Raw genomic sequence first — 25,553 nt, forward strand, 5'->3', positions numbered from 1 at the left:
GTAACCTGAAGCGTATGTAACCCGAGGTACCACTGTATCTTTAATCTGCAGAATGAGTTGAGTGCAGCCAGGAAGCTCACTCCTGATGTGATATCCCTTTGCTACTTTTGTTGACACTTGCTACTTTTGTTGTTAGTTGTAACATGATGGCAGATGACCATCCCCTCCCCCTCCCTCTGGATCTCATTGAGTAAGAATAGGTGTGGGTTGATGACAATTTAGAATGAGTTGAGGTTGGCAATATGTGTTGACTTGGCAATTTAGAAGGAGGTTGAGACTGTCAATATGTGTTGACTCTTTCCCAGGCTAAACATACCCTGGCTGGGGCAGATGAGAGTTGGAATTCAACATTTGGAGGGTCGCAGGTTCCCCACTCCTGGCTTAGGATGTCAGCTATAGTCTTAGGAGGGGTGGTGGTCCAGTATTTGTTGTCAGTCTTTCTCACTTCAGAAGGCCAATGCTCCCATTTGTAAACCCCACGTTATGTCACTAGGTGCTGCTCTTTCAGTATTTTGTCTGGAACCTAACAGTGTTCAGTAATGCTCTATTCAAGTTCTGACTGAAATTCTCAATCTCTCTCTCTCTCTCTCTCTCTCTCTCTCTCTCTCTCTCTCACCCCCCACCCCCCCTCCACACACAAAAAGTCCATGTGCCCCGAGATACACGTTTCAAAACCAAACTATAAAAACAGTATCAAACCCAGACAATTAAAAGCAGGAAGAGAACCATGCATGTCATGTAAATTTGCAAGTGCTTGAGTGGGGCCCCTGTTAATGACAACATAATATCAGGACTACATTGTCTGATAAGAAATGTGAACAAATTAGCTATAGAACAATTATAGATGACTGAGTGGTTTGCCAGGGAAATTCTGGGCCATCTTTATGGAAAAGAGGAGATTGAGGGGAAATACGATAGCCACCTTCAAATATCTAAAGGGTTGACACAGGGCAGCGGCAGATTTAGGGTAGTGTGGGTTGTTCCCCTCCATAGGGCCCCGAGTCTAGGGGGTGTAAAATTGAGAAGACCCATAATTTAGAAGACTCATTTGGGGGGCACGATATTACAAAAGATGTCTGAAGTCCGCCTTGTACATGGAAGATGAAGCAAGCTTGTTTTCTCTTCCTCTGAAGCCCAACCCAATGTTTTCTCCTCCTCTGAAGCCCAAACCAATGGCTTCAGATTACCAGAAAGGAGATTTCAACTTAATGTGAGGAATAACTTTCTGATGGTAAGGTTTGACAGTGGAATGGGCTCCCTCGTAAGGTGGTGGACTCTCCTTCCTTGGAGATTTTAAAGCAGAGGTTGGACAGCCCTCTGCCATGGATGCTTTAGTTGCGATTCCTGCATTGCAGGGGGCTGGACTTGATGACCCTTATGGTCCCTTCGAACTCAACAATTCTATTTTTCTATTCTATGTGCTGAGCAGGAGAAAAAGGCCTGCCGAGTTCAGTGGAACCCACTGAGTTCAGTGGAACTGAGTTCAACATGGTGCAGCCTGAAAAGTTCCTTTATCTTGCCTTCTGATGTTTGCTTTCCTTAACACAGTTTGCCTCTCTGCTTAGATTGTTATGTATTAACTTTCTCCTGGCGAGTATATGTATTAACCACTTCTCCTGAAGTGGTTTTGGAAACCTATTTACACCAGGGAGGCAAGGCAGCCAGTCAGCATATCTGTGTAAGGGGACATGGAAGAATGAAGTATGTAACTGCAGTTGGCAGAGGCCACTCAGTGGGTTGTGTTATTTTGTTTTAAACAAGCCAGCAAAGTTGTGGTGTGCTTTGATTGGCCCGGAGGAGCCACCTCCCACTTCTCAGAAGCCGTTCGGAACAGATTGTAGATACTTGGAAAGAAATTCAGGATGTACTTGGTCGTAAACTTGGAATTCTCTTTCTGCTTGAGGAATCAATAGCTAAAGGACAAAGTGCCTAAGATTCCTTTCACATCTTAAAACCTGGCAAACCCACACACAAACACTTGTGTGATACAACTACAAAGCCCTTTTCTTTGACTGCAGCACTGCTTCTTTTAATTCCATGAGTTGTTTTGTGTCAACTTCCGCAGTAGGATTGCACCCGCTGTAGTTTCAAACGCTATTAAATAAACCCTTTTCTTTTCTTTTCATCACCACTGCAGCTCATTTTCATGGTGTCTCTTTTAATCCAGGCCTTGGGGGAATGTGCAAAGCTTGTTTACTTTCTGCATGCGAATTTATCAGTTGGTTGCTATTTTAACCGTTTACTGTCTATTCTGTCTTATTGCTTCTTGACGCGTTGCAACTCACACCGCGCTGGGCCTTTGGTGAAGTGTGAATGATAACTATGCTAAACGAATGCAATAAATGAATCCCCCCCCCCCCGGGATGTTGATTAACAGCTGCAAGCTAATTGCACAGAGGGTTGAGGAAGAAGAAAAGCTAAAGGTGATTTCAGGTGATGCTGATAGCGTGCCCAGCCGCAGAGTCCCGCCCCACTCCTGGCGTGTCTAACTGCTGAGTGGTAAAAATGAACGGACACAACAACTGTCTGGGATTTAAACAGCCACAACTTTCAGTTGTAGGAAGCTTTGGCATAGGCATTGGTCAGGTATTCCTCTCAGCCACACCGCTGGAGGACTGAGACATGACAGGGTCTTTTTGGGGGTGGGCCCATTGCAAAACGCAGGTTTACGTGGTTGGCCCCCAAATGCTGAGGGAAGCTCTATGCACTTGGCTCTTTGGACAGAGACTTCCCTCCAGACCCCTCTGACAGGGTACCCTGTTAACACCGCTGCAGGGACAAAAAACTATAGGATTCTGCCCAAGGCCTAAGTCACCAAAGTTGTGACTAGTGCTATGGGGAAGACAAAACCTGCAGAGTGGGGGAAATCCCTTCCCGGCTCCGAATACGGCAACTGTCAGAAGACCACAGCAAAGCCCGGCTAGCTGAAAAGAAAACGGTTAGAGCAGTAATCAATGAAAGGAGGGGAAGGGTGAGTGATGCTCTCAGCCGACTGGATGCTGTGCAGAGTGGTTGGCCGGGCTAAGTAAATGGCCATGCCCCCACCAGGGCTGCCACGGATTGGCTCGTTTGGTCAGTTCAATGCAATCCTCATCTATGGATTCCTTCTATGGAATTGAGAGTTGTTGCGTGAAAAGCACCAATGAATCAACATGTTTTCCAGGGAAAGCTGCTGAGCAAATGCAAAACTGCTCAAACCCGTTCTTTTTAGGCACGGGACAAGGGGAAGTGTGGACGAGCCCTTAGATGCAAAAAGGGCAGTGAAATATACTTGGAGTCGAGAGTGGATTTCATGCTCTTTATTCAGCTCATAGTGGTGAGGAGGAATGAATGTTCCCCCAAAGTATCTGCTTTATATACATTATTTACACAATGGGCTGCACGTGATTGGCTAATTTCGGAATTCTCCTGTAGGCCAATCAGGTTGTGGATTCACTTCCATCTGGAGCTGGATTGGGTGGCACCTGCAGACCAATCATACTGCTGCATTGTTCTAGGACCAATCAGACAGCTGCATTCTGAATCCTATTGTTCTAGGACCAATCAGACTGCTGCATTTTGGATCCTATTGTCCTAGGATCAATCAGACTGCTGCATTTTGGATCCTATTCAACTCAGTACATAACAGGCAGCAAGGAAGATCAATTGCAGATATCCAATACACCATTGACTCTTTATTTCTGCTCCTACTTCCTGTTCTCCCAGTTTCAGAAAGCTGCCTTTTATCACTAGCCCATCTGCTCACCATTGTGTATTCTGTGCCATCTGGAAGCAGCTCTCCAGGGTTTCCTTGCCCTGAAGTCATATTTCTGTCACAATGAATCTACTGCAAATCAAGGATCAATATGAGGCATCTAAGAAAGGGCTGGCAAAAGGGCTGAGTCATTCAACAATTTTTCCACCTGGGCTTTATTGCACTGGCAGTTCTGTAGCGCTGCTGCAGGCCACAGGCACCATCTTTCCAATGACTCATAAATCCAAGGTCTTCATTACTTGAGATGCATCAAAGGTTGTGACATTTGGCTCCTTGGGCAGCTTCTCAGCTGAGTAACTATATTTGTCCCTTCCTTCAGGTTCTCCCGACTGCTTCCTTAGACATAAAGGATTTTGCAATACGCTAGGCAATACTGTAGGTTACATTTCCTATGTGTAATATAGGTGCGTGCAAGTCTGTCTCTGTCAGAGACTCTGATGAAAGTAAAGCCAGACTTAGGTTCGAGGCTTGATGACGCTCTTGTGGGAACAAGATTGTCTGAGTTCCTTGAAAGGACTATGAGAGAAGTGATGGGCTTGAGTGGTCCAAAAGGGAGCATAAGAGGCTTGGATGACTTTTGTGCATAATTTGGCAGATATATGGCAATCCAATGCACTGCGTTCTAGCTGGGGGAAGAAATTCAAAGTTGTGTTTAAGCCCCATGGTACCTGAATAGGAGATTTCACTGGAAACCTGCCTTTCCAAATGATCATCTTAGCATGTTACATAGATTGAGAGAGAGACTGTGTGTGTATGAGAGAGTGAGAGAGGTTTGGTTTTAATTTATTTAAATGTGTGAATTGAATGTTATGGATTTAGTATTTGGTGTTGAAATGATAATAAATATCTTAATATGAAATAAACAGAACATGAAGTGATCGTTAGTATTTTTTCCAGAGGACCCCAATGTCTTCCCTCGCGATAAAGCTTCAGTTTTGTGGAAATCACATTTCTCAGCACTTAACTTCCAAATTACATTGGTACATCGGGTTACATACGCTTCAGGTTACATACGCTTCAGGTTACAGACTCCGCTAACCCAGAAATAGTGCTTCAGGTTAAGAACTTTGCTTCAGGATGAGAACAGAAATCGTGCTCTGGCGGCGCGGCAGCTAAAGTGGTGCTTCAGGTTAAGAACAGTTTCAGGTTAAGTACAGACCTCCGGAACGAATTAAGTACTTAACCTGAGGTACCACTGTATTGTTGCTAATAGAGAAAATGATTAGAAGAATATGACTGAAAAAAAGAGAGAGACTGGTTTAGACACAGAAGAAGGTGAGATGGGCCTTAGTGGAAAAGCACTTTCCATCTTTGGTTCTGGCTCTTTATTCTGAGATTTAACTCATTTCCTCAAATACCCAGAAAAGGCGGCTAAAACTTCAAAACAATTTCAGAGGATAGCACTCCAACACGAAAGTAACTCTGTACAGGAACTATAGGCTGAACTAATATTGCATCTATGATGATGAAATGCTGGGTGCAAGAGAGAAAAAATATGTCAAAGGCACCATGGGCCAGTCAAGAGAGTCATCCACAGATTATAAGAAAACGACATTTAATCTCTATTGGTGGGAGTGGTAGGGTCAAAGTTTGCTAGCAAGTTATGCAAGCTGCTGAAGGTGGTGACCAGACTCAAAAAACTGGTTTAGGCTGGTAAGGGGAACTCCAAATTCACACAATGTGATCTCAGGTTCAAAATACTAAAACTATAATTTGCAGTTTTATCCCTTCAGGGTAAGTGTGGTGAACCTTCTCTGTGCTCCTCCTACTAGTTCCTCACACCCCAGTAAGTGTGGATCATATTTGGAGGGGCCAATAGTTCCCCACACCTGGGAACTGAGCCTAGGTTCCCTTTGTCTCTGGCGCTTCAGTCCTCCCTCAGCTGCTGTAGATCCGATGGCTGAAACCAACTCATCATCCACAGGGGACTCTAGCACTGCTCTTGTGGTCCTTTAGTGGACCTTTGAGAGTCACTGTCAAGTAACTTAAGGCTAAGTTGTGCTCAGACAATTTGCCTAGAGGATGGCCATCTCCATCTGTCCAGAGCTCAAGCAATGGGTGGGGCAATGCTCTTACTTCTGTGATGTTTACAAATGTTTTAATAGGGGCTGAGAGGCATTGAATGAAAATACTGTTAGGGTCTGAAGACTTGTTCAGGTTTTCAGCCTCAGATCCATCTTCCTCTCCCACCCTGCTTTTCTTCCTTGCCAGTTTATTTCCATGATGCATTCTTTGCCTGACACAATCACAAAGAAACGTTTACAAGGAAACTGGGAAGATCTAGACCAGTGCTGTCCAAACTTTTTTCAAAGTGGGCCAGATTTGATGAAGTGAAGGGCCCTGAGGGCCAACCAAAGGGCCAACCTAAGTTATTGAGCTTTTTTTAGGACTGAAGTTGTTGAGGTTTATTTAGGATCTTACCCCAGTAAATATACTGCCACAGGGGCAGATTAAACCATCCGGTGGGCCGGAGTAGGCCCCAGAGGCAGACTTTGGACATGCCTGATCTAGACAAACATCTCTCCCAGCCATAAGCTTCCGCAAGGCTTTCGTGCTCTGCTCATGGCCATATTTACTATCAAGTGCACATGGGCAGAAACAAACGGCTCACTGTGCTTGTTCCAAGAACAGTACAAGCTGAGTATTGACATTTGAGTGATGAATGCTTGTTGTTTCGCGTTCTCCTTGGTGCGTGTTGCCCTGAGATCCGGTGCCTGTGTTTTCACATCTCAAACCCATTCTTCAGAGCTTGTAAACATGAGCATTGACCTGAGGTAAGCTCAGCTGTCAGGCTTGTCTGGCCACAATGTATGTGCCAAAGTCGGATGATACATGTTCCTCTTAGTGTGGAATCTTAAAAAGAGATAGGAACAGGTTTAGCCTGAGTAAAAGCATGTGAAACAGGAAGAAAGATCCTGCAGTCCATCTATATAAAAGCATAGGTGAGGGGTTGGGAACCTCAGGCCCACAAGCTGAATGTGATCCTTTAGGCCACACCCCTTACCTAGGCCACACCCCTCTCTGGTCCTGTTTTGCATTCCAAGGGTTTTTGCCTGGCTGGAATGTGTCCTTGAACCCTGATCATGCTTCTTGCTTGCATGAATGGAGGATAAAGAGTAGCGTGGGAGGAATGTGTAGGATGTAGAAAAAACCAGACTACTATACAAAAGTGGAATTTACAACCCCTTTTGCTATTGGTCCTGACCACCACTGGCTTGTGTATTGGGGTGGATGCTGCCAGGTTCCCATTCCAAAACACAACAAGGACTCTCACTTGAAAGCAAGGAAGAGATTTCCATTCAGGCTGATAGTGATGAAAATTCCACAGCGAGCACAAGTTCCAGAAGATTCCAAGGAACAGGACCTAAGCAAGAGGTTCATAACGTAACAGAAGATACGAAGCTGTCCCAACATTTCACACTGCCCTCCTGCCAAGCTGTTAAAGATGAGGCAGGGTGAGCTGACCCAAGAGTTTGCTGTGTGCACACATGCACGCTCCATTTGGGCTGATGTGTCTGATATCACTTATGAAGGCAGTGCCTTGTTCTCCATGACAAGACCGTCTGCTTGCAGCTCTGCTGCCATCTTCTCTTGTTCTGCCCTTCCCTCTGGCTGGTCTCAGTCCGTTCCTCTCCCTGGTGAGGCTGTGTGCTCCACTGGAGGGGCAGTGGAGAAAGCCATCAGAACTACTTTTCCCTCTTTGACATCTAGGGTCACAAGGGGAGGATCAGTCTTCTAGCCCCTTATCTCCTCCACTTCCTTTTCCCTCCTCTTCCTCCTGGTCCATCTGGGGCTGCCAAGGGGCTCATGACAGTTGCCCACACATATTTCCCCTCTACCAAAGTATGCCCCCAAAGCAGAGTCGCTGAGCATGTGCATGTTTACATGTATACATTTTCTTGTGGGGTAGCCATGTTAGTCTGTTGCAGCCAAAGAAACCAAGACTATACATTTTGTATATTCACAGGCTCTGGGCAAAGAATACACTAAAGGCAGGACATTTGAGGATGTTGCCACTGCTTCCCCACCCTTCCCACATGTGTGTTCTCTGTATGCCGTTTGAACATCTGGATAAGACTAGACTCAGTGATTCTAGAAACCATGAACCCATGTTTGTTTATTTTAACCACATCAAGAAACAAAATAGTCTGGCATTCTGAGGTTTTCACTGTTTAGTGCACTTATAGATATGAAAGGTAAAGGTGACCTCTGATCATTAGGTCTAGTCGTGACCAACTCTGGGGTTGCGGCGCTCATCTCGCTTTATTGGCCGAGGGAGCCGACGTACAGCTTCCGAGTCATGTGGCCAGCATGACTAAGCCACTTCTGGCAAACCAGAGCAGCTCACGGAAACGCCGTTTACCTTCCCGCCGGAGCAGTACCTATTTATCTACTTGCACTTTGATGTGCATTCGAACTGCTAGGTTGGCAGGAGCAGGGACTGAGCAACAGGAGCTCACCCCGTCGCAGTGATTTGAACCGCCAACCTTCTGATCGGCAAGTCCTAGGCTCTGTGGTTTAACCCACAGCGCCACCCGCGTCCCTAATAGATATTACTACCTGATAATTAAATGAGTCTTCATCATCTTTTAATTTCAATAACAGCACCCCAAAGGATCCATAACTTCTATTTAATGGAGCTATATATTGTATTAGAGAAGCAATTTTCTGTTTAATTTATTGCTCATCCTAAAAGCTTTATGGATCTTAACTCTGTATTCAGTACATCATTCAACCCTGTTTTTTTCTGGGTTTTTAAAAGGACTATTAATCCATGCCTACTTTGTTGGATCCCCCCCCCCCCATCATCCACATGCTTCAAAAACATATTGCTAACAAAATTCACAACAATACTGTATAAGTAAATTATTGTCAGCCTGATAATCAGATCAGTTACCTCACTCACTCTGGGACATTTCTGAAACTCTAGGAATGTTTTACTTTTGTTCCTCTCAGAATGAAACATTAACACTAATAGCCAGGATCATTAATATAATTCATATCATTCTGCATCTAAACTGATCCAGCTGGAGTTTCATTAATTGTTTTCTGATAAACTAATAAAATGTTAGATAACTACTATGCCAATATTTATTCACTTACTGGCCTACGCAAGGAGAGGATATTCAATGAAACATCTTCAGATGAATATTTAACTTTATAGCTAGCAAGGTTTGACAGTAGAATTTGGCAAAGGAATGTTTTTAATAAACTGGAAGAGATCAGTTTCCTCATAATGCAGCCGCTGTAACAAAACAAATGGATTTCTCAATGGCTATATGACATCATGTGGTCCCTACCTCATGCTCAAATAAAACAGCTGCATCAGAAATCAATAATTCAAAGAATTATTATGCCATCAAGTCTCTGTGCTTTGGCCCTCTGCGTCTCACTCTCTCCCCTTTCCTGGGCTGAAATCTAAACCTTCTTTGTGCTGGGCTGGCATGTGTGTGTGTGTGTGAATTGGGCAGAGATGTCCCTCTACTTAGGTCTGCTACTAGTGCTATCCATGTGTTATTCTTGGAGAAGGCATTTGTGTTGAAGCAAGAGTGGGGGGCGTCTGTGTCAGCCCCACCCCCATGTTGCATCCCTGGACCAAACCCAGCCATGAATGCCTGTGTGTTGTGATTATCGTCATGGATGTCAGGGGGGTGGGGCTAGCCTTGGGATGTGATGTCAGGAGTGGGGCCAGCAGTGCAGCCCTACTCCCGTTGCTGCGTCATCCCATGAGTGCCAATACACACAAGCAACATGTGACTACTGTCCAGGAGACAAGCTGCTGTTCAGTTTACAAAGCAGGTTGGGCCACATTCGCATATGGATCTGTCGTGTAGCAACAAGATGCCGAGCTCTGCCCTTGTACCCAGGTCTCTCTTGGAGACACAAGACTCCCTTTGCAGTTTCTGATTCTCATTCTCTTTCAGTTCTTTCCTAGTCAAACTTTTGATTGCTTGGGTTGCTTTGTGCTGCCCATTGCTGCAGACAGGTGTTCCATGTTGCATACCCTCCAACATTTCTCTGATGAAAATAGGGGCATTCTATTCCATCATCAGCATTTTATTTATACCCCACCCATCTGACTGGGTCGCCCCGGACACTCTGGGAGGGTTGCAGCATATATAAAAACATAATAAAACTATACAGGGCTGCCTTAGGATGACTTCTAACGGTCGTATAGTTACTTATCTCCTTGGCTCGAGAGTCGTATAACTCCATACCCTCCAACATTTCTCCAATGAAAATAGGGACGTCCTAATGGAAAACCGGACATTCTGGGATCAAATAAAAAACCAGAACAGCTTCTGTAAATCTGGGACTGTCCCTGGTAAAACAGGGACACTTGGAGGGTCTGATGTTGCCTTTGAATCTATTTTCTTAGATCCTGTAATTATATCTACTGAACACGGATGTGTTTGCACAGGTGTTTGTGAGACATAAAACAACTCATTTTTAAAAAAATAAATAAGAATTGGTACTTGGTCACAACCTGAAATCCTGTGTTCTCTGCAACATTCCAGATTCAAATGTGACTGTGTGGGTCTGTATCTGAGTGTTGTGCTATCTGGATGTTATTTATAACTCTGCATTGCAGAGGAGTGTCAAGTGGCATTCAACAGTGCCTTTGGCAAGGTGCCCAGCTTGTCACGGGCTGGTTATATCACTCCATGAAGAAAGTTGTTTTTGAGACTGAGCATACAGTGTTGTTTTCAAAGAATTGCCATCGTCAGCCTGCTTCCAAAGGCTGCGCGATTGCGTCACGTATTGTGACACGCTGCTCGACTGCCAGACCCAAACAGACTGTGCTGCTCCTAGACCCAGCGCCTGAGCTTTAGAAGTACATTTGAATGGATGTGCACAGGCGCCGCACATTGATGGGAGAGCAATGTGGTTCACTTCACCTTTCAATGCAAACCAACCTTATTCACAGTTCCGGAAAAAATACACCAACTATAATGGAGCTTACCTCTGAATATTCAGCAGTCATTTCCATGTATATTGCAAACTAATTCCCTCCCTCCCTGGAAGCAAATAACATGGAAATAAGCACTAAACTTGTGCTATATCCCAGTATATTTCTAGGAGTCCATTTTATATTGTGTGAAAGTTCAAATATAATGAACCAAAATGAACAGTTATGGAAATGTTGAGGGGAAACGAACGAACTGCCATGAGAATACTGCTTTCCTGATGTATAATTTGCTCTAGGGGACTTAGTGTGGTCAGAATCGAGTTTTCACTTCCAGAGTTAACACTAAATACATTACTTTTGGTAAATGAGCCACCATAGTCGCTAGAGGGACGTGGAAATTTGTGTCCCAGGCTTTTTAGACTCGTTTACCCATGTACTATCTGAAACCAAAGGGGCACGTTGGTTGCCAGGTGTGACTCCCCCCCCCCCCGAACTCTCCTATCCCACTACCAGTGTTAAGAAAGTTATTCAGGAGGAAGACTGGATTAGGCCAATTGCCATCTTGTCAAACATCCTGTTCTTACAGTAGCCAACCAGAAGCCTGTGGGAAGCCCACAAGATAAAATTAGTGTATGTGCGAGAGACATTATAGAGGTTTTCTATAAATATTTTGAATAAAGCACAAATCACATGCAGAAATAAGGCCATAGTGATTTCAGTGCTGGTGTGCATACAAATGCAACATGTTTACTCTTCTGCCTAGCCTGGTCAATCTCACATCATAGATTCATACAGTTGGAAGGGACTCTGAGGGTCATCTAGTCCAGCCCCCCTGCAATGCAGGAATATGCAATTATCCTATGCGGGGATCGAACCTGCAACCTTGGCATTATCATACTCTAACTGACAACTTTACGTTTTACTTTTGTTTCAGCTAAATAACGGGCATGATCCCACCCCAAAATTAAGCACTTTTAAGCCCCGTGGATCTAATCAGGAGAGAATTATGCACAAGCAGTTAACCTCTCCTCTTGAAATCAATGGGACTGAGAAGCTCTCAGTTTGCCTGGATTTTACTGAGACCATCTATTGACCCATTGGCATTTCAGCCTCCGCAAGTTGTTAGCAAAGCAACCTAATGCTAACTTGAAATTGTTTCATCAGAGTCAGTATTAGTACTTCCGCCCGGTGGTTCCACTGCTACCTCAAGGCAGTATGATGACTTTGTATAAACACATGATGAAAGCAGAGGGCTGTTAATTGGAAGGTGCTCGGGCCTAATTATTTTCTTTACAATATTGAGCAAGCTATTTAATATCATAGTTTCCTCAGTCTCTTTATTTGCAATACAAGGTCAATGGCCACCTCTGGCCAAGTGTTGTAAAGCTCATTACACTGATTTTTTTATTTACTTAAAGAACAGCATCTGCAGTTGTACACCTCTGCAGAAATTTGTGTTGCGATTGGCTGATGGCAAATGATCCTTTACTAGGCTTCAGTGACCCATCGAAAGGCGACTTGGCAGGTCGAGACACAACAGCAGAAAGAGGTAACCTAGGTATAACCCTCCAGGTGTCCCTATTTTCTGGGGACAGTCCCAGAATTAGAAAAGCCATCCCAGAATTAGAAAAGCTCTTCTGATTTGATTCTGGAATGTCCCTATTTCCCCTGCCAGTGCTGCCACCATGAAGCTCAGGGTGGAAGATGAGCCGGCACTTTTCTCAAGCAGTGGTGGTAACGAGGGAGCCTCCTGTTGGCTCTCCATGGCCAATGGCCTCTTCCTCCCTTGGGCAGCTCTTTGTGGCTGCTGGAGAGGCTGCCGCCATCAAAGTTCAACCCTGTGTGATGTGTCAACTCTGAGGGGCAGTTAGAGGGCAGGGAAGAAAGTGGGAGCAGAGTGGGTTGCAAGGAGTCTTTTGGTGTTTTTTTAATGCTTTGTGTGCCCACGTTTAATCTTGCCCCTTTCTATACTTTATTTATTGGTATGTGTTTTCCTTTTTGTAGATCTACCAAAGAATCAAATCAAGTCAAACTGGGATTAAGGGGTTTCCTCAGGACGATGGAGGGCGTGTGTGCTCTGTCCCGTTGGTGGAGTAGTGGTAGCACTTGCCCATCTTCTGACAGGAAATGCTTTGTTGGGAGGTGACCAAAAAATGGGGGGTTGAAGAGGGTCAGTCAAGGAGACTGAAAAAAAGTCTCTATTTTCCTCCCAACTCCCATCGACACATGTCACGTCGGCAAGTGCACATGTGCGTCACATTGGCACGCCCTGTGGGGTGCAGATGTCACTCACACACATCACAGGGGCATCTCCTCTACTTCACACCCTATGCCATATTGTTCGGGCAGGTCCTTTGATCTTGAGTTAGGCTTTATTGAAGTTGCTTCAGGAGAGTTGGAGACAAGGGAATGTGACGTGTCGTGGGGCAAGGTGGCGTGCCTCTTTCTGCCTATTCCCTGCAACAACTGCCACTTTTTGTGCCATCTTCTATACCGTTCTGGAGGGCTCCTCAATCTTCAGGTGCAGCTGGGAGGGGGGCAGCTTGGGGGAGGGGTCCACAGTATGGAACTGCTTTCTGCTAACCCAAGACCACCCCGGCACACAAGGAACCCAGTGTTTTCAAACATATATGGCTAACAGGGCTTTTACAGCTGCAGCAAACACCTGAGAAACCACTTTGCAGCAGAGGTAAAGATTTACAACAAATGTCGTAGGAAAAGTACTTGTGTGTAAGCAGAGCCAGAAAACTCCACAAGGAGTTTGCAGATAGGCGTACTAACAACGGATTACACTTAGCTGAACGACTCTTTCTTTTTTGGTTTCAGATTCCTCTGATGAAAGATCCTGGCTGGATCCGAAATGTCTGGACTTGCAACCTGAATGTGAGTTATTTTTATTCTATTTGCATTGATTTCATTGGCTGATCTAAGATTTGTAAGCGTTGGGTTCTGTGGTTAAGCAGGTGAGTTGTACCATGCTCAGCAGATCAAGAATTAGTAGATTCCACATAAAACATTATGGGGTTTCCCCCTCAGCGGCAATCAACTCACATTCACAAACAAGGGAGATTAGAATCTGCAAAACAGGCATGAGAAAGCCGCGAGCTAAACTTATTGCAACCCTCCATACTTAAGTTGTTTTCAAAATGAGTCATCTGTGCCACCTCATATGGTTCTTTGTATGGGCTGATTAGCTTATAGCCAACCACAGCCACTGTGTCACATGCCAGGAGGGAAGTCTATCAGAGAAGAAACAGTAGAAACAGATGTTCTCGGGTTACAATGCTCATGTTAAGCACAGCTGGAAAAAGCCACATACACTGGGAGGGGAAAAGCTGCTACTACATATCAGCAAATATGGACCTGCTTCAAAGAAGAAGAAGAAGGGTTTGGATTTGATATCCCGCTTTATCACTACCCAAAGGAGTCTCAAAGTGGCTAACACTCTCCTTTCCCTTCCTTCCCCACAACAAACACTCTGTGTGGTGAGTGGGGCTGAGAGACTTCAAAGAAGTGTGTCTGGCCCAAGGTCACCCAGCAGCTGCATGTGGAGGAGCAGAGACGCAAACCTGATCCCCCAGATTACGAGTCTACCGCTCTTAACCACTACACCACACTGGCTCTCAAAGGTTGATTGAAAGTCAGTTTCAGTTTCTTTCAGTTTCTTGTTTCTCTTTTTCTTTTAAATAAGTTTTATTAGGGTTTATCGAGAAAAATATGAAGCTTAATATCAAATATCTTTCCCCCTTTTTATTTGAACCAAGTCCTTGATCTAACCACAGTGGACCTTCTAGTTAAATACTGCTCTGGATACGTAACTTTCGGGTTGTGAACGTGGCAAACCTGGAAGTGTATACTTCTGGGTTTCGCCCTGCGCGCATGTGCAGAAGCGCTCTGCGCGTGTGCACAGAAGCAGCGCCTCTGCCTGTGGACTTTTTGGGTTGCCGACGGACCCCCGGAATGAATTTAATTCATATCTGGAGGGTCCACTGTACAGTATAATAAAACATAAAGAAATAAAGATGGGAGAAAGGAGTAGAAAAAGAGAGAAATAAAGAACCACCCTTTTGGCTCCCCCCCACTACTCCACTGTTTTTGTCCCTCTACTTTCCCCCAGGAAAACTCGCTCTTTAACACTGGCTCAGAACAAATGGCAATTTGGGTTTTCTGTGGATAACCATTGGCTCTGATTCAGCAGTAAAGAACAGGTTTTCGGAGGGAAATCACCGGAGCAAAAAGAAAGTGATTGGACACAGCATTTTAAAGCACAGACCTGGGCCTGGAAATGTGGCACAAAAGGAAGCCTGGGTGAGACCTGTGTTAGGGCTTAACCACAATTACCTTTCCTCCACTCTTTCTGAGCACAGTCCACAATTTAAAGCTCTGTCTGATCCCCCTTGTGTGTTTTGTTCCAGAGCTCTCCCCATGAAAACCTGCTCTTTAAAGCTCAATCAGAGCAAATGTCAATCTGTGGGGGGAAACCCAAATTGACATTGGCTCCGATTCAGCTTTAAAGAGCGGATTTTCACAAAAAAAGCTTGGGGCAAAAACAACAACACTCTGACACGGAGCGTTAAAGCATGGATCTCTGCCTGGACAGAACAGAGCAAAATATAAGTGTGGACAAGCCCTTAGTCTGTTGCAACAAAGGGTTCTGTGGGACTTTAAAAACATGCACATTTATTATGGTGTAAGCTTTTGTGGACTGCAGTCTACTTCATCAGATGCAGGAAAATATTATATTTGGCACACACAGCCACTCTCTGTCCAAGTCCATGTGGAAAAGGGTGGTATTCTTAGCTTGTGGGATAGTGCAAATTTTGGCTTGGAATCCTAGGCACCCTTTATTTGGGAGTCAGCCATGCTAGAGACCATGGAAAACTTCTGAGTAAACAGGCCCTGTATATTTCTTTTGTGGTTGTTCTATGGTACTCTGATATCTAAGTAATAGCTTTGGTGCTCTTAAGCAGGATTAGCAGTATCAGGAAATATTTTCTTATCCTTGCCATGGGAAAATATTCCCTGGGAAAACAAAGGCTTTGCTTTAAAATGTCTTTGCCTGGCATGTACTCAAGGTCTCCTTAGTTTCTTCACTCCCTCTTTGATGTTGTCAGAAAGTATTTTATTTAAAACAAAAAGTTCAGGCTTGGGAGTACAGTGCAAATAATAGACTGATGGCACTTGTCTGAAGTGGAAGGAAGCCAACCTAACCCCTCAATCCCTCACTGTTAGAGCTTTCAACAGTGCTTCTGTTTTATGCACGGTTCTGAAACACGGGTCAGCATTTCAGCTCCCACATACATGTTGAGTATTGTTACTTTTCCAGGTTTTGGGTGGGTGTAACTAGGGTAAGGTCACTGGAAGTGGGATATCTAGTCAACAGAGGCACCAGCTTCTCCAGAGGATCAGGGATTTTTAAAACCATCATCACCACTTAAATAGAGATAGCACCTGCCTGATATGTAATGAGACAGAGCTCCAAAGCGTAGCTACTGCCACACTAAAAATCCCAATTTGCGCTCTGTGCAGAACAGACCTGCTGATGAGTATTTTAATATATTTTTTGGGAAGCTGCCCAGAGTGGCTGGGGAAGCCCAGCCAGATGGGCGGGGTACAAATAATATATTATGATGATGATGATGATGATGAGATGGTATCTGCAGGAGTATCTCTCTTGCAGAACCCAGTAAGCAGTTGGTGAGGCAATCTTTTTGGTATCCTGGTCCCATTTTGTTTTAGATATCCTGGTCCCCTTAGCCAACCCTCCTAGGTTTTTTTTTGTTTTAGTTTTTTTAACGGGAGACCTGGAACATGAAGTTCCAATGGCTCCTCACTTTGGTCATGTCATGTGTCATAAGCACACCGATATCCCTTAGTCTTATTCCAGCAAACATTACTTATTCTCCCATCTCCACTGCATGCAGGTGGGATTTCTTGGAATCCTCATTATCTCAGCTGCCAAAGATGGCAGCCAATCAGGGCAGAGTTCCAACAGGAAAAGGGAGTGCTGAGCTGTTGCATAGCAACGCTGGCGCTAGTGTTAACGTGCTTTCTTACTGCTGGATGTCAGTGGTTCTTTTTTCAGTTTTCTAGACCGGGCTACAGAAAGGCACATGCGTTCTCAACCTTAAGAAGTCGTGGTGGCAAGCTGTAGTGGAGTTGCGAGTCAGGGAATGATCTTTTTGGTGTATATGTGCGAGGTATCTGAAGGGTGTCAACTGCAGCTACTGCCTGTACCAGAGATGTGGGGCCTATGGTACCCCAAATGTGGTTTGACTACTACTCGCATCATACCGAATCACTGTCTATGCTGGCTGAAGCTGATGGGAGTTCAGCATCTTCTGGAGTGCCACAGGTCCTCCATTTCTGGCTCACCACCCTCTTTTATCAGACAAGGGCTGCAAACCTATATACACTTACCTGGGAGTGAGCCCCACTTACTTTTGAGAGGACATGCTGTGGTATAAATTACCGTATTCCAACAGGTCTAAGGAATGTGCCAATGCAAGAGTGTTGCTTGACGGTTTGGAATCTTACCCCTGCCTTTGGGCTAAAGGGAAAGGCAGAAAAGCACTGTGGGCTGGAACCAGTTTTGCAGTTTGAATTTGGGAGAGGTGGAGAGACTAAAGAGTTTTAGGTGGAGCCAGCTAAAACCAGGATGCAGAAGCTGCCTGAGGTGTGCTGGGCTGTGACAGACAGGTTTTCTGTCTCCAGCTTCTATATTTGTTGATAAAGCAAATGCTAAATGTCACTATTAAGTCTTCAGTGAGGTCTTGTTCAAAAGGAAACTAACATAATACATTGAAGTTGGTATAGAAATAATGTATATAAATGTCTGTTAGGAAAAATAAACTGGGAGTGCTTTGTATAAAAGGAAAGTAACATAATACAAAAGAGAACATAATTCAGAATCTTACTCTGCTCCCACAGCTAATACGAATTTAGAAGGAAGTACTTGTAATCCACAGGTGGTGCTGTGGGTTAAACCACAGAGCCTAGGGCCTGCCGATCAGAAGGTCGATGGTTCAAATCCCCGTGACGGAGTGAGCTCCCGTTGCTCGGTCCCTGCTCCTGCCCACCTAGCAGTTCGAAAGCACATCAAAGTGGGAAGGTAAACGGTGTTTCTGTGTGCTGCTCTGGTTCGCCAGAAGTGGCTTAGTCATGCTGGCCACACGATCCGGAAGCTGTACGCCGGCTCCCTCGGCCAATAAAGCGAGTTGAGCGCTGCACGACCACGACTGGACCTAATGGTCAGGGGTCCCTTTACCTTTACTTGTAATCCTTAACTAGACCAGGAGTTAAAATCCCATTGATTCTCTCATTTTCCTTCCATATCTTCCCTTCCTCTCCTCACTCTCATTGAAAGTACTTCTGAAAACATCATTGTCTTCCTGTGGATGATGCCACAATGAAAGCTTTTAACAATAGGGTTTTTCCTAAGACAGGGGCAGCTGGGAAGGGTGGAGGCCAGGCTTGAAGGATTTAAGGGGAGAGGGGGTGGTGGAAGGATGGAGAAAGAATAAGAGCCTGGAAAAGAAAAGATGGCCACCACACAAATTGGGAAGCCTACACTAGGCTAATTCAAATGGAGAGCCCCAAAGAACTTAAGACACCCCCAGTTCTCCACCCTCAAAAATCCAGGTACAGACAAGCCCATCCAGCATGTCAAGTCTCCCAGTCATTATCAATTACAAGCAGATCTGATGAACTAGACCAAGGTGAGAATGCTGTTTGAATGTTATAAAATGAGATATGTATATGTCCTTTGTTCCTTTTAAGATAATCAGGTTTGCCAGTTTCTTTTGGGGTGATGGGGCACCCAACCCTCGTTCTTGGTAATGTGAAACAAAAGTGAAGTGCAAAACCTGGACGATAGACACATTCTGAAAGGGCACAGAAGTAAATATAGTCACCTCCTGCTCTGGTGTTGCTTGCATTTGAGAATTTCTGCTGGAAAAATGCCCCCCCTCCCAATGAAGGATTTCTCCCTGAAAATGTTTTAGGTGTGGAATAAAGCCCATTTCTAGTACCTGGAGTTCTTCCCCTCTTTTTCTGCATGTATTTAGATATGTCCAGAGCAGAACAACCTTTCTAAGATATGTGTTATATATGTGAAGGTTGGAAAAAAACCTATAAATGCAATCTGTTCTTTTGCATGCCATAGATAACTGGAATTGCTAACAGGTTCCTAAAAGCAAATGCTTGAGAACCTCAAGGTCTCCTTGTGACACCAATATTTGTTTCTGATTATCTTCCTTCTTCCCACTTGTTTACCGCTTCTGTCCATCTGTCCAGATTTCATTCTGGCACTAGGTGTCTGTGCCTCTCACCCTGTTTCCTGTACCGAGGTTGTCTTTGAGCAACCAGACTAACCAGTTCAAGAAATCATATTGTAACCTCCATGGCTGACCTAGCACAACAGCAGAAGTGCAGAAAGTGTGGTTGAGGGCAAATGCAGAATTTATTTGACCTGTCTGCTTATGCTTATCTGTGCATCTGGGCCAGCGCTGCTGGGTTATGTTAGCTGAGAAGTAAATCTCACTTGGTTGGAGCGAAATTCTAACGTATGGCAGTCAATTTTTCAGAAGGCCTACTGCACGTCTGTGGAAAACTTAGCACATTTTAGGTGGGTTGGGCATGGAGCTAATTGTAAGCTCCCAGCTCCACCTGCTTCCATATGTCCAGAATGATGCCTAAATTAGTGCTTACCATGTGTGCATTCCGATGCATGGCAAAATTTACACACCATTTAGACGTTATGGTGAGTATGTTAATGTTGGTGAATTTTGTGTACAGGGCCTCTTAGAGGCAACTCTTAAGTTATGGAGCTGATTAGTGAATGAAAGGGAAAGTATGGGAAAAGTACATGTACAGGAAGCAGAAGTTCAAAGTTGCACTCCCCAACATCTCCAGTTAAAAGATATCTTGGCAGAACTGAGAAACAGCCTTGGAGACTTGGCCACCAGTCAAAACAGACATCAGTGGGCTAGACAGAGGAAATCGTGTGACTTTGTAAAAGCAGTGTTATATGAAAATACTGGGTCATTGTGGAAATGGCAGGGTTTTTAGAACACAGAACGCCAGCAGTTATTGATCAGAAATTCAGCTAGAGAAAACTTGTCTGTCAAAAAGAGGCTTTTGGCTTGTGAGGTTGAACCTATTGCCAGAAATGTCTGATGAATACAAACCTTTGCCTTCCCTCTGTAAATGAATATCCTTGTGTATGAATGATTGCTAGGAAAATGATAAAGAGTCAGCAAAAAGAATCTTGAAGCGTTGCTCTGTGGGGATACAGACACAATTCCTGGGATTCTAGCTGTCCCAGAAAGCATCATTCCATACAATCTGAGCGTTTTATTTGATAACAGAGGAATTTTGCTCCATCAGTATCTTTATATTTGGGGAGGGGGGAGCAGGACAGTGGGGGCAGTGACCCTTCCTGAATTTCAGATCATAAAAAACATAATGTAAGAATATAACAAATGCCTTGCTGGATCAGACCAAGGTTCCATCTTCATTCAGCATCTCATCAATCTAATTTTCCCACTTTATTGTTCCAAAGCTATTGTTATTACGGGGCTTAAGGTTTCTAGCTACCGTAGATATACTCCTAACCTTTTTGGCTCACCACAGTTGTTATGAACAAATCCAGGCTGCCTTGCTTTGATAATATTGCCATAGTAGTCAGCTAAAGCAAGATATGAAGAGAAAATTATTGCAACAAATGCTCTTAAAGCACACTAATTTTCAATTTACTGGGCCATAAAACCTTCCTGTGTGCCTTCTTCTTCCCATCCATCCATCTGAAATGGCAGCTCTACATCCACCCCTAAAAAAGAAGTCCTAAAAAAAGATTACTTGCTGAATTACTGAATCACATTTTGTTCCCTTACAAATCTTACCAGAACCGAATTCAGCAATTCACTTGCTTTATGGAAGCTAATTTAAAAATAATGCCACAATGTCACTTTGTATAAGGTGAGTCTCCCCTAGTTTTTAAAGAAACAGGCCAGCAATTTTGTTCCTGTCAAAGTTAATAGCAAATCTCCCATTCATTTGAGTGGTGCAGGATTGCAACCAATTATCATGAATAACACAGGCATTACCTACCCTGGAAGATGCGGGTATAAAAACAGGCTGGTTCTTGGTACATAATCTGGTTTCTACTGGTTCATTAAAGCTTTTCCTGTTGTGAAGTGTTGCAAAACCTTTTACCTGAATGTGCCTGAGCGCATTGCAAAGGACATCTCTATAAAATAGGCAAACTAAAACAAAACAAAAAAGAATTAGGAGTACAGGAAGCTGTCTATTTAGCTCAGTTTTGTCTACTACTCTGGCCGGCAGCAGTTATCCAGGGTCTCAGGCAGAGAATCTTGCCTGTCTGGTCTATTTTTGACAGCTGATGCCAGACCTTGATACTAGGTAGACTCTACTGCTTGCCAAACATAATCCTGTACCATTGAGCTATGTGGCCCTTTCCTGAACCATAAATGTGATTTATTAAAGTTGATTATTTACCTAGGGACAAAATTTATGGAAGCTTGCTTGCCTCCTTCTTGACAAAAGTTGTCTTCAACTTCTGCCCTCAGAAGTCGGCACGGAAAAGTTGCATTGCTGATTACTGCACGGGTATTGTTGTTGTTTTAAAAAACACCGTGCTGTCCCGTCCTTGTTTTGTTATTTTTATTTTTTCGATGCGGGCACGCAGCTCCTCCCTGCCTTTTGTTCCTCTGCTTTAAACAAGCGCCCCTGCCCACACACATTCCTGTGAGCTTGGATGAGAGGACATCCCTCCTCTCCTTTCCTTCCAAGATTGGCTGCGGTAGCTAGGAACGTGCATCGCCTCTCACACCACCTGGGCCTTGTTTTTGCTTCCCTTTTACACCAGGCAAGGGAGAAGCGATTGCTCAAACGCGAAGCCAGCACGTGAAAGGGAGACACTCACAGCAACGGAAGCTGCAGGGAAATGCTTTAAAGGGTCGGCTGTCAAGCTTCCGGAACTCTCATTTATTATAATGAATTTGCCATTGATCGCGACTCCTCGTCTCTCCGCCTTTTCTTTTCACCCAGACACGTGAAAGCACGATCGTAGGTATACGTACGATCCTGTTGGAAGAGGCGTCAGTTGCAGAAACGCAAACAGGATCGTATACCCACGACCGTGCTTTCACGTGTCAAGGTTAAAAAAACCTCAACGGACTTCTGAGCACTTTGAAGAGATGTCAGTTGCAGAAACGCAAAGTGCTCATAAGTCTCTTCCTCCCCCCCCCACTGGGTGTTTTTTTGGGGGGGCAGGTTAAGGGATAAATATGAACGTGAGAAAGCCACCATCTTCCTTATAAGCCAAGCCCCATTCAAAACCCATCCTTTTGAAATAAATATCCCTGTTTTGGGTATGTACCCTGAGAACTATTCCGTTTCCAGATCATGGGCGTAGCGAAGGGGAGAGGCGGCTCCCCCCCCTAAAAACCAATAAAAATACATAGCAATCTGAGATTCTGCTCCCCTAACAAAAGCCACCCCCCCCCAAAAAAAAAATCCTGGCTACGCCCATGCTTCAGATTGGTTAAATTCCCCTTTCGAATTTAATACCAGCCTGGGGACAATGCTGTTTACGCGACACGTGCCTGGGAAACTCATGCAAACAACATTCCGAGGCCCCGCCCCCTTGCGTTCTGCCAGCAGCGCACGGATCCGCCTTCCTCCCCCCCCCCCCCCGGCATCCGCGTTCGGCTGAGGACACGCCGCTCCCCGATTGGCCGCGGGGATCGCCTCAGATCCCCTCCTCCCCGCGCTGAGTCACAGCACAGCAGCCAAGCAAAAAGGCGCTCAAGGTTCTACGGGAAGGGCCCTGCCAAGGGGAGATCCCGACAGCCAACTGCAGTCAGACAGACGTCCAGCAACCATTCATAATATTTCGCCTTGATAGGCTGAAGGAGCGCGGTAGTGATCAGTCCGACGATAAACTCGCCACGGCTAGCCCAAGCACAAATCCATAACACCCCCTTTTTTACTTGGTCTTTTTTGTTAGGGCTGTGTCTCCTTAGAACAGTTGTTTGGGACTATAACTCCCATCATCCCTAGCCAGCAGGACCAGTGGTCAGGGATGATGGGAATTGTAGTCCTAAAAAAAAAAAACAACAGCTGGAAACCCAAGTTTGGGAAACTGCTAGAACTTCGATCTGAGCATGTGCAGAGTACGTCTTCTTCACTTCTTCGAGTAGCAGTTGCAAGACTACGCACCCGGAGTATGGGTTGTGTGAGACTGTGCAAAGGAGAGTAGGGTTTTGACTGATGTGCATAGGAGAGGATTTTGGCAGGTGTAGCTTATCAGGAAGGTTTTAGACATGAAACGACTCCAGAAATTTGCAGTTCTCTGTGGCTTCTGGGATGTGCAGGTGATTCCAGGAAAGCGACTCCATTTTGAAATTAAAATATTTTACTGTACTGTAAATGCTCTTGTGGGGAAAAATATGTTATCTTTAGGTAGAAGAAAAACAATCCAGTAAATAGGATTAATGTATAGCTTTACTCCCAGTGGGGTGATATTTTGAAATCAGGGATATATATATATATATATAGATATATATATAGGCAATGCTTTGATATTCTGGATTACGGAGCATCTTTTTTTAATGCCAAGCACCATCTGTTTAAACAAGTAAAAAAATGCTGTCACACCTTGGTCATAAAACCATTTTCATAAGTGGTGCAGTTTTATTGCTTATAACCCGGAAGTCATCACAATATAAAACACGGGAGATTGACATATAACAAACGAGAAGAGAAATACAATTAAGTAAGTATAAACCAAAGTGAAGGAGCAGCACTATTTAAACTGGATTGCATCCCTTGTGATATGCAATCTATGCGCAAATGGTGCTTACTTTTAATTGCATCTGTGCTGTCCTTGCATCTGTAATTTGAATATATGAATGGCAATAACTAATAATGTATATTTGATTTCAAAATATCTCATCAACCACATTCATTAATCACACATTCTATATCAAGGCTACTTAATATAGAGCCCACCAGTGTTTTGGACGACAACTCCCGTCATCTCCAGCCAGAAAGAGCAATGGTTATGGATGATGGGAGTTGTAGTCAACAACATCTGGAGGCCACCATGGTGGCTACCTCTATTCTGGACTAAAACATATTGTTATTTAGGGCTGGCACCAGACTAGAGAAGGCTCTGGGGAAATTACTTGGCAGTGAGTCATGCAATATTACTTGGCTGTGATGGCAGTGTGGGCGGCTGGGTTTATATTATTATTATTATTATTATTATTATTATTATTATTATTATTATTATTATTTAATGTGTATAACGTCCTTCATCCGAGAACCACAGGGTGCTTTACAATATAAAACCACAAAAATACATGCTATACTAAACAAAACAATAACAGTAACCCTCCCTCCAAAATTTAAAAGGCTGTAGATTAGCCAAAGGCCTGGGAAAAGATTTAAATTTTGCACAATGTCCCCGAGTGACACAAGTTTGGGGGCATTGTGGGAAATTACGAACGACTAAATTTAGCCAGTCTGATGCTGTTCAGAGTCCAATATAAGAGGAAAAAAAGAGGTGGTTGGGAAGGTAAATTTAGCACTTCAGTTGATACCCCGATAGCTACCTAAAGATGCAAGATGCGGAAGCCAGCCCTGTTATTTGTGTCACTTGTAAATGCTACATTGGTTTATTGTTGCATTAAGCAACAGTCTGCTTATTCATGAGGTGACTGAAGTGAACTGAAAACATGACACGTATATATGTTCAGGTGTGTTGACATATTATACTCAAATGAAGATCTAAAACAAAACAACAACCCCCCTTTGTGATAGCTAGAGTGCTTTCTTAAAGAGATACGTACTTGCACATCAAACATTTAAGCTACTCTGGGTTCTCGACACCCACATTTCCAGCAGTGTCCATCATGAGGACTATTTGCACGTAGGCCCAGGCTCTTAAACAAATTACAACAGTGTTTTCATATGCCAAGAACCTGATCAGTCCAGTCATCCGCCATATATTCTCTGATGATCATCCCAAACATGTTATTACTGGCCACAACAGGTTAGTTTCTGGCACGAAGGACTTTTAAATTCCTTCATCTTATGTACATGCTCTCATACCATCCCTCTGATGTTATTCCCATTTTACAGGTCAAGGAAATGTGACCAAGAAATTGCTATTTGCCAGACAGGTCTGTAGGGATGCCCTCCATACTCCTAGGCCTAGGTGCGATGGAATCAGAAACTGATACCCTCCCTCGTTCACTTCTGATGCTTTAGAAACAGTTTCCCGGTTATTAGGGAGTTTCAAGGCTGCCAGCAAGTCATCAGATACCCAAGTCATAATAATAGATTCCAGCCCAAGCCACCAATGTAAAATATGTGTGGTGAACATGTGGTTCTCTATGATCCTGCTGGACTCAAGACTCCAACTCCCATCAGCATGGCTAATGGTGAAGGATGATGGGAGTTGTAGTCACAAGCTACCCATCCATGATGAAAGGGCCTCACTAAATAAGATGGTGGAAATTAGGACTGGATCCCTTGTTGCTTTAAATTTTCACAAATAGCTACAGGAAAGGGCCAATGCTTGTGTGCATGTGTGCACACACACAGAGTAAAAAAATAAAATTCCTAGGTCATTAACTCCCTGTCTGAAACCCTGAGGAGCAGAAACCAGGTAATAAGTTTCCCCATTCAGCTCTCCCCCCCCATACAATCCTTTAAATAAAAATTGTTATCAGAAGCAGTATGCAAATAATTTTATGCCTCTAAATTTCACACATGGATATTAATTTTAGAACTTTAGGAAAGTGATTTGTGGGTGCCATCACAAAATGGCTGGCACGTTGAGGGGGGGGGTGCATAGCT

At 44.2% G+C, this 25,553-nt stretch overlaps 1 protein-coding gene across 9 annotated transcripts in view; it reads left to right on the forward strand.

Annotated features, from left to right (window-relative positions):
• The window catches only part of LPIN1 (lipin 1), an 83,266-nt gene that overhangs the window by 12,158 nt on the left and 45,555 nt on the right, over positions 1-25,553 (forward strand). For 6 of the 9 annotated variants that reach the window (XR_014524061.1, XR_014524062.1, XM_083495549.1 and 3 more), the window contains exon 2: positions 13,491-13,547. Coding sequence is in view for 5 of the 9 variants with exons in the window: in XM_083495549.1 (XP_083351675.1) it covers positions 13,491-13,547 (57 nt within the window). In the remaining 4 variants the exon portion in view is untranslated. Of the gene's footprint in view, positions 1-13,279; positions 13,354-13,490; positions 13,548-18,107; positions 18,383-25,553 lie in introns of those variants that run through there. The other 3 variants (XM_083495553.1, XM_083495555.1, XM_083495550.1) reach the window with 3 other exon arrangements.

This window comes from Podarcis liolepis (genome assembly GCF_965112155.1).
Source record: "Podarcis liolepis genome assembly, chromosome: 3".
NCBI lineage: Eukaryota > Metazoa > Chordata > Lepidosauria > Squamata > Lacertidae > Podarcis > Podarcis liolepis.